The sequence below is a fragment of the Mchenga conophoros genome, linkage group LG22 (genome assembly GCF_057382185.1).
Source record: "Mchenga conophoros isolate Kocher_MC1m ecotype Shallow Benthic linkage group LG22, M_conophoros_male_GT1.1, whole genome shotgun sequence".
NCBI classification, from domain to species: domain Eukaryota; kingdom Metazoa; phylum Chordata; class Actinopteri; order Cichliformes; family Cichlidae; genus Mchenga; species Mchenga conophoros.
The window spans coordinates 10,042,492-10,051,866 of record NC_140546.1 but is presented as its reverse complement, the minus strand read 5'-3'; the positions used below and the strand labels follow the sequence as shown (position 1 = coordinate 10,051,866).

Sequence of the window (9,375 nt, the reverse complement as noted above, 5' to 3'; positions counted from 1 at the left end):
AAAAACATTAGTGTCCACTGTTCACTCTGTGTGGGAAGAAAACGTCTTTCCACAGCGAAAAATTAAAGTTCAAATCTGAGCAAGCACTTAGCATGCTGCCAACGGAATGTGAAATTCACAAAGGATCCCCACTGACATGACCGCTCCGGCACCGGGCAAACCTCTGACTGCTGCACTCCTGCTAAACAGGTGAAAATAGATTTAAGAGCGACAGGACTCAGTGCTGCTATACCTTTGATTTTATTTATTTTTTGCTCTGTTTTACTTGCATCTATTTGAAAGAGTGAGTGTAAACACACACAAAAATTATTTGATATGCCGGAATGAGCAGAAAATAGGTTTAAATGTTAAACAAATTTCTTCCAGTCAGAGAATGTTGCATGTAGTTTAATTTTTGCTTGATTGATTGTGCAGAAAATTGAAATATTAAAACTAATAAAACAATTTTTAAAAAGAGACTTTGTCATTTGATTCTATTTGATATGATGGATTATGCAGAAAAAATAGAATTGGGTGAAAGGTCTATTGCTTTATTACCTATTCAGGTTGTTTATCATGTTTTTAAAAACTGACTAAGTAACTAATTCCTTTTGAAAATAAGTAATCAGTAAAGTAATGAGATTACTTTTTGGAGAGGTAATCAGTAATTAGTAACTAATTATTATTTTCAAATAACTTGACCAAAACTGATGGCTGCTATTTCTGTCTAATTTGTTTTTGTCTAATTCTTTAATAAATACTTCCACAGTTAAGTTCCATTTTAAAAGCCCTGCTGTTGGCCTCATGAGATAAGATGAGATGTATTTATACCCATATGTAAAAAACGTAACACAAGGACCGGCAGTAATTCTTTTGCACAGCCTAGAAATTTGGTTCAGATGAGACCGACACAACTGAGCAACTTAACTTAGCTCCCAGTGAGCACAGAAAAAAACTGAGCTTGATTAGTCTTGATCAAAGGTGTGTTATATGTGTGATCAGATATCTTTAAGTAAGGTACCCTACTTCAATAAGAACCAGCTGTAACCCCAGCTCTATGTTTGATCTGTTCAGGTTTGCAGACAGAGGAAGTATTTTTGGTCTTTTTCTTGCATTCGTGCAGAGGTGGATGTTCAACAGGAGACGTATGATGACAGCACCTGACACGTCTCCTCAAATGAAGTTTGCAGTTCAAAAAGTGTCTTTATAGCAGGCATAATAGAGGAAATGTGCCAGTTTTCACACATGCCACAGCTGCCATTAGAAGTGGAAAATCAAGAGAAGAGCATCTTTAGCTCTCTTACACTGAGCCATCGTGGCACACAGGCATTTCTCCGTAGCAACAGGCTGACCTCGTTTCTATGGTTATGGTGTCCCTTCTGCATTTCTTCCAGGACAACGATAAGCAAAAGAAAAAAAAGGGACACGAGTATGTGGGTGCTGCTCAACCTACAGCAGGTGGTTCACTTAATCACCACAAACAAAGGAAAGGAAGATGCAGGCAGTTTATAAGTGTAAGTTTGGAGTGAGATCAGTAGATGTCTTTCATAGCTGTCAGACTACTTAAAATGCAATAGTTATCTTTTAAAAAAATAACCAAACATAAATATGAGCACTCATTAGTGATGCAACTGATGTATTTTCATTCATATCTAATAATGTTACTGCATTTTCATTAAATGATTTAAGCTCTTTTAGGCATTTATTTCTCTCCATCACCTCTGACCTAACTTCATAAAATGTGCTTTTTGCAAGTCAGGAAGTGCAAGAAACTTTTCTTTTTCACATAACAAATGAATTATTTTACACGGAAAGGTATTTATCAATCCCCATGTCTTTTAAAGTACAACTTTAATTATATATTTAGTGAACCATATCTATTTTTGGTGGCACAGCTGTGCACTGTTTGAAAGAAAAATAGTATGTTTCTTAGTTTAAACCTGTTGAGTCATTCTGTGCATAGTTTGCATGTTCTCACTGCGCATGTTGTCCAATTTCCTGACAGAATGCAAAAAAATTCAGTGCAATCACCGGGAAACCACTGATTTTTTTTTTTCCTTGTAGCAAGCAAGTTGCTGCCTTATTGCCACCTAACTTGCCAGTGTAGTCTACCTAAAAACGCTAGTTGTAGCAACAGCTATGCTTACTTAAGTTGTTTCTTCTCATTTTTTTAGCAATAACCTAAAGAAAAACCTGGTATGAATTTAAAGTTATGTAATACTTTATAGAATATTTTAATCCCATTTGGGGTTGCATGGGGAAGGGCACCCAGCAAAAATGTCTTGCAAATCGTCTTGCGGTGACCCCTTGTGGCTGGGAAGCAGCAGAAAGTAGCACACACAATGCTTCAGAATATTTAATTGGTTCAAAATTTTGGTTGAGATGAAACACGAGTAAAAGAGTTGCAGCAAGTTGAAAGAAAGCTGATTCAGCCTTTAAAGTGAAACTGATCAGTAAATATGTGCAGATAGCTGACGCTTCCCTGCGTCCCCGCAGAATTCAAGTTAAGATGCAGCCTACAGGTATATATCCGCCTCGATGGCTTTCAGCTCTGAAAACCTCCTGAAAGACAGCTTGAAAGAGGAGGCTGTCAGTTTGTGCAGGATTTGGTTTTTAAAGCCTCTGAGTTGACTGAATAAAGCATATAAATGACGTGGACGCTGATTTTATTTCCAACTTGTTATTTTTACTCCTTTTTTTTTAAAGAATTTCCTCCTTTGTCCCTTCTTCACTCTCTGAGCTGCGACTGAGGCTGCCTGCCGTTGCTATGCAACAATGGGAGTAACGAGAATCATTATTGAATAAGTCATTAAGTTAAGGCAATAGTTCAAGAGAAGCATTTCAGACCAGGAGACATGATCTTACTCGTAATTTATCACATCAGCAGAACAAAGTAGGTGAGACTGTGTGATGTCCAGCGAGATTTCCTGCCAGTGCAGTCGGTGCTCTGTCACTCAGTGAGATGAGTGGTTGTGACAGCTGATGATAAGTGACTGCCAGACGCTGATGTAAAGCACAGCCACAAAGGCTTTCCTTCCTCCTGATCCCCAGTGTCCAACAGCCACGCCCAAGCTCTTGACCCCGAGTGACCTCCTCAGCAATCCAATTCCATTTCCTGCTGCCAGCTGCCCTGAATGATTACTCTGACTAACTCCATTCATGAAAAATAGGGGGACGAGGACCAGGGGCTATGAATGTACGTGCATGAATGTGCATGCACTGCATGAGAGTGTTTGTCCGTCCATCTGCTGGGAAGTCCTTAGGGGTGTACGTTTTACACACAAGCCCAGCTACTGGTGGTGTTTGTGGGATCCTTTCCAGTGTGTGTGTGAATATGTGTGATTTTTTTGTTTGCTTTTTTTATTGCAGGTTTGATTTTGTGTCTGGAGAGTCCCCTGGCAAAAAAAAAAGAGAGCGAGAGAAATAAATAAATAAACAAACAAACACAGACACCAATTAAAGCTGTTGCAGTGTCCCAGCTCCTTTACATCAGTAGTAATGTGCCTGTGGAAGAAACAAGGCGCTTTAACCCTTCTCGTGCACACCTTCAACATGAGCAGGCTGTAATTTCTTATGAGCCTGAGTTAAAACCAGAGCGGTTATTTCACACGAGAGACGTCTGTATTTGTGTTTCTCTCAGCCTTTCTTGATGGCTTGAAATGAGCTGGAAAAATAAAAACGCCAATACGAATTCACAAGTGCAGCTCGCATCATAGTTAACAAATATTTAGAGATTTATCTGTTGATTAAAATGATTCATTATCCAACGTAAGAGTAATTTGCTATAAATGCCGTGTAAAATAAGCTGGCTGACCCAACACCCACATCAAACCGATCAGCTCCCATCACCTCAGGTTAGACTTGTCTGCTTGAAAGTTTTGACAGTTAAAAGAAAGTTTCACTTCCCCTATTCCCCCCCAAGAAAGAACGAAATAGATCAAAGTCAGTTGGGGGTTGCTGCATTAAAAAAAAATCCTCTCTTATTGCCAGCCTTCCAAAACAAAGCCATGCACATTTTCCACAGAGACTGTAAATAAAGATGTCTGCATCCATCAAAAAATATTCTTTGCCTTCACCAGAACAAAGTAGGTGACACTTGCACCCAAGCCCCTGCGGCCCTTCAACATAAGGTTCACCAACTCAAGCAGCGCCAAATTGAGACATTTTAATATGGGAGTCTATTCTGATTGACTGAATTGAGCCAGCTTCAAGTGGCCGTTAGAGGAACTGCAGTTTTTGGCATTTATTTGGATGTTATTTGGCTGTAAGTTTGCCTGGACTGCTCACAACAGCTCAAACATGAAACAAAGCTTTCATTTGGGACAGTTACGTAAACACGTGAACTTATGCAAGTTCACATGGATGCATATGGAGGTCAATAAGTGGCTGCAAGAACAAAACAAATTAGCATAATGCTCTGTGGTGAACGCCTAATACAACAGACGATCAGAAATGCAGGATAGCATTATCGTCTGCACACAGTTTAAAGGGTATTTGAGTTGTAGTTAATGCAATTTTTTAATGATTCTCACTCAGCTTTCTGCTTTAGTGGTGGTGCGCTGTGTGTCACTTAAGTCATTTGGGTTGAACTAAACTTTATTAAATCGCATGTTACCAGTTGAAATAATATAATTAAGTTGTTTCAGCAGTTATGAAGAAATGTAACTTTTATATGACTGTAAAATATGATAAAAATGGGGAAGAGGACTTGGAGAAAAGTAAGTAAAATAAAAGGTCTTCTGGATCATTTCTGAACATATGTTGCTGTAACTTTATTCCAGCTCCCGGTTGTACTCCCATTAGTTGTTGGGGGTAAACTCTGGGTTGTGAAATAATTGTCTTTGCTTGACTGAACATATCATAACCTTATAAACACCTCTACAATGTCATGAAATCCTTAAAAATCACTAGATTGTTATCTAGAAAACGCCAATGGCAGTCACACCCTGATCAAACCACGTCCGCACAGCTGTACAGAAGTGTTCACCAAGTGTTGAACGTTTGCATGTCATCATTGCATTACACAAATGAGTTCTTTCATGGAAGCAGTTACTTGTGAAGGTGGGTGTGGATGACCAGGAGTGGAATTTAGCTGAACGACTATAATTATGTCTTTCTCCGGAAATGCAGACATGCTGGAAATGACACAACCTTTCATGGATTTATGAATAGTTTGTGGGTTTCCATTAACAATGAATTTGACTGTTTTTGTTGCACTTGGAGTCACAAATATTACTCAGTGTATTAAAGACTTTTTAAAGGTAAGCACGAGTCTTTATTCTTGGCCTTGGAGGCAGTGGAATTAAATAAACTATGACTAATGTGGACCTTCTATTACCAGGTTTTCAAATACTTTAAAGGGGAAAAAAAAATAACTCAAAGCTACTTAAAGCTGGAAAAAAACATAACTTTATTACTGGTGGGACATTTTATTGTCTCTAATTCCCATATACATAGATAATTTGATGTTAAAATTAGACATTTTCTGCATGCTCGTAGACAAATCTCAAAATAAGTATACCAACTGGGAGAATTTCTAATGAACAAGGGCTGGAAAGACTAATATCTCTGCAGACGCCAGCCCCAATAGGGCTGAGTGCTTTGCAGGTTGCGTTGATTTAGGAGTCTGACTTTCATGTTTCCACTACTGTGAATACTGACTCTCTTACTATGCAATACCACTCTCTCCCACACATTTAATGCAACAAGCTCACAGCTGTTATATGAAAGCTATGGAAAAAGGCAATCCGCGGAAAACGTGAGAAATAGTCCGCTGCTGCAGATAAGAGAAGCTTGGGAAAAGTAAGAGATTCTCAACACTTCATCCCAAAATAAAAGCATCTAAGAAAAGCATTTCTCTCCCTTCTAAGTTCAAGAAAGCGTCACCCAACGGGTACCCAACTACTCCTCGGGATGCTACATTAAATAAGGACAGATTAGCATCAGAAATCGACTTAATATTTCATACACAGGTCAGCGGATTGCACCTATTTAATTACATTAACGAGGTGAGAGAAAGAAGGTCATGTGGAGGATAATGTAATCCTGCCAGCCATAAGCACTTCCAATTATTGCACAGCACACATGTCTGCACACCCCAAGCAGGGGATAAAACTGTTTGTTCGCAGCTTCTTTTGTGAGAGCGGGCGATTTTTCGCTTCCTCCCCTTTCAATGCAATGTGACATTTCACTCTAATATTGCAGCTGGAATGGTTTGGTTCTTTTGATAAGCGGCTTGATTGAGATAGCTGTTGAAATGCTCTGGGGTTGTTTTATTTTTCACTGATTCACATGCCTCCCATGAGCAATTAAGTAACTCCAATTACCAGGAGAGCTTTTCCCCCAGGGGTTTGTTGATTCTCTTTCTGTCTTTTTCTGTCAGCGTTTGAACATCTGCAGTCAAAACCCCCAAGTGTATCCGGCGTACACTGAGCTTCCCCGACATCGGTGCTCAACCACAAAATCTAATTACACCTCCTGTGGTATTACTATTTGCGTCTCAACAAATCTGAGCAAATACAAGCATCGCTTCACCAAGCCACATTTATGTCAAACAGAATTTCCAACATGGACTCATGCTATTGTTATTTTTCTAAGCCTGCTCTGCACAGCTTTGTTAGTTGTAATTCAGCAGGGTTCTGTTGCTGACAAGGTGGAAACTGAAGGCTACAGATCTTTAGAGCACGACACCACTCCTGGTTCAGGTTTGCAGCTACAGCATACAGGCTTTTCAACACACAAGTATGTGCTGGCATTTAAAGTGTTTCCTGAAGTTGCAGCATCATTAGCAGCAGCGGATGCAGTGGTAAACAACAAGTTAGGTCAGAGATCCTCACAAGGAAAGCCACCTACGGTACCTCCAATGTAAACAAAATATTTATTTCAGGAAAGAATACATCGTGGTTTTAGCCTCAGAAGTCTCGGTGTTTATATGGCACATCACCGTCTATACATACCCAAAGAATAGATTGACATTTGCTCAAGTCTATCTTAACACAACACTAGCATGCACACATACTGGGTGCACGAAAACATGTCTTTGTTTGCTGTAACTGTTCCTAATCTGAGTGATGGTGGACTAAAACCACAATCCCTTTTCACACATGAGTAATGGAAGCTGACATCAGGCTTCAGCAGTCTAAACTGACCATAACAAAAATCAAGTTTCCCTCATTGTGTTTTCGCTTCAGCGGATGGATAAAAACACAAAGAGTGATGCTTGTTTTGACTGGGGTAACATATTAGTGCTCACAGAGGCGTTCAAGAAAACTGAGGAGGCCCATTTCATTAAATTGAATGCTCACTTGTGATATGACCACTTATTTCTTTTTTGGTATTTCCTGCACAACTGAAAACACAAATGAGAAAATGATAGCCACCATTATAGCTTTCCAGCTTTCAGTGTTTTAGAAACCTGCTGTGCAGTGTTTTGGTTTTGGCACATTCAGTGCATCTGTTGCACAGCCTGGGCTTCCTGACTGTATTTCATGCTTCACCGTACCTAAAGCAACTTACTGCTATCAAATAGCCCTGTGAGTTCTTCAATAGCTCTGTTCTTTTGGGCTGTATTCAACCAAATCAAACTACTATATTTAGCCTTATTTATATATACATATATATATTTCTGCATCTACCCAGAAAGAGGATTGTGGATTGTGGCCCCTATCATCTGTACTGAGATTGGATGAGCTGAAGGGACAATAACAGCAACCAATAACTCCCATATGCGGAGGACTGTATTACAACAGACGTGAAAAAATGCAAGCCTATCCTTTCAAAAGAAGTCTATCTATTAACCAAAATACTAGCATTAGCTGTTAGAAATGAAAAAGGCATTAAACCTGCCGATTATAGGACAGCTCTGACAGGATTTTCTAAGCACTTTCTGAGTCTTTTCCGCTTGTCCTGTCCATAATTTCAGCTGAGCACTTCTAAATCCTCGTCAGCCACTGACAAATGTGAGCAGGATTCCCGAGTGGGGCTGGAGCCAGCTCTCAAACTGATGGATCCGTACAACTTTGCTGCGTGTTTGGAATAGGCGAAGGCTTTCCTCCTCATCATCTCCCCTTTCCACATGGAGATCATGAGCAGCGTGGACAGCAGCACGCCCCCGAGGGTGAGCAGACACAGTCCCGCAATGACACACCGGTCCAGATGGGCTCCCACTCTGGCTTTCTCCCTCTCTAGACGCTCCATCTCCCGGGCGGTCACAGTGTCCGGGTCCACCCGGACGTCCCTGGGGACCGTGTAAGCTATGGCGACCAGAGAGATGCCAGTTACCAGACAAGTCACGGCGATGATGAAGCCGTAATCCACAGACTTCCCCGAGTCCTCAGAGGAGAGGTCGTCGTCGGACAGCAAGTAAAGTTCCGGGATGTCCTCCTCCGCTTCCTCCATTACCTCCTCCTCCTCGTACAGTTCACTCGAGGATCTGCAGGTTTCTGGACTCGCACCTATCAGCTGGACATCATCAGCATCTTCATCATGTTGGTGTTTGCAAGTAAAAGATGTTTCCGTTTCCTCCTCCGGACGCGGAGCTCCCCTGATCTCTGTCCATGGTGCTGAACACTCTCCTCCGCCGGGATGAAGTGACTTTTCACCGCTGTCACCGATACTTTCTTCATCTAAAACCAGGGAGACGTCTCTGGGATCCGGCTGATCAAAGTAAAACAGTTCCAGATCAGCCATTTGGGCATGGGCTGGGTTTCCCGTTTTATCGAGCCCATGCGTCCGTCTGTGGAAGTGAAACACACACGCACACGCAAAAGAAAACAGTAAGATGTTTAAACTCGCTGAACTTTCATTATTTACAAGGAAAATCTATAGGCTGTGCTTCTCTCACCCGTGGGCATGCACGCATTTTAAAGTGTAGCGAAGGAAGTCTAAAGAATAATTCAGCGTCAGACAGTAAAATTACAGGCAATAAAATAGCTACACTGCTTACCAACACTTAAGCTTTTGCTTTTTTCTGGCTTTCAAATCGCTTTCCCAAAACACTTAGTAACCATGCGACGCCTAATAAATCTAATTCCAGGTAATGTGTTCCAATTATACGCTATTAAGCACCAACATGCGGTCTGCTGAGTACCTCTCTCTCCGTCTGTGGCCGCTCGCTTCCCCCGACTGATTCTGCTCCCTGGTCAATTAGAGGGAAAGGTTTGGCAGACCCCTCCCACAGCCAGACTGGGCTCCGGCAGACCGCCTTATAATGCTTATTACCGAGCCAACTTCAGTGTTCCCCGACACATACAGACCACTAATCAGATGAGAGGCAGGAGGCGGCTGAATGCGCGCTGTGGGCAAGTAAAGAGCTGAAACACTTCAAATTAAGGTACGCTTTCTCCAGGCGCTTGTCAAAGTTGCTAAAATTTTTCATCCACGAATGTCAGAAGCAGA

At 41.2% G+C, this 9,375-nt stretch overlaps 1 protein-coding gene across 2 annotated transcripts; it reads right to left on the bottom strand.

Annotated features, from left to right (window-relative positions):
- Nucleotides 1-5,128: 5,128 nt before the first annotated feature.
- On the bottom strand, nucleotides 5,129-9,097 carry LOC146548818 (transmembrane protein 74). 2 transcript variants are annotated; one of them, XM_085262227.1, is made up of 2 exons: nucleotides 9,068-9,097; nucleotides 5,129-8,713 (listed from the first exon to the last, which is right to left on the bottom strand). In XM_085262227.1, the coding sequence occupies exon 2, from the start codon at nucleotides 8,665-8,667 to the stop codon at nucleotides 7,897-7,899; it is 771 nt and encodes a 256-aa protein (XP_085118353.1). In that variant the 5' UTR covers nucleotides 8,668-8,713; nucleotides 9,068-9,097; the 3' UTR covers nucleotides 5,129-7,896. The 2 variants fall into 2 exon arrangements, with proteins under 2 accessions (XP_085118353.1, XP_085118352.1); XM_085262226.1 differs by having other exon boundaries at nucleotides 8,924-9,076.
- Nucleotides 9,098-9,375: the final 278 nt, after the last annotated feature.

Excerpts from the sequence above, each read along its gene's own strand:
- LOC146548818 (XM_085262227.1), bottom strand. The coding sequence starts at position 8,667 with ATGGCTGATCTGGAACTGTTTTACTTTGATCAGCCGGATCCCAGAGAC.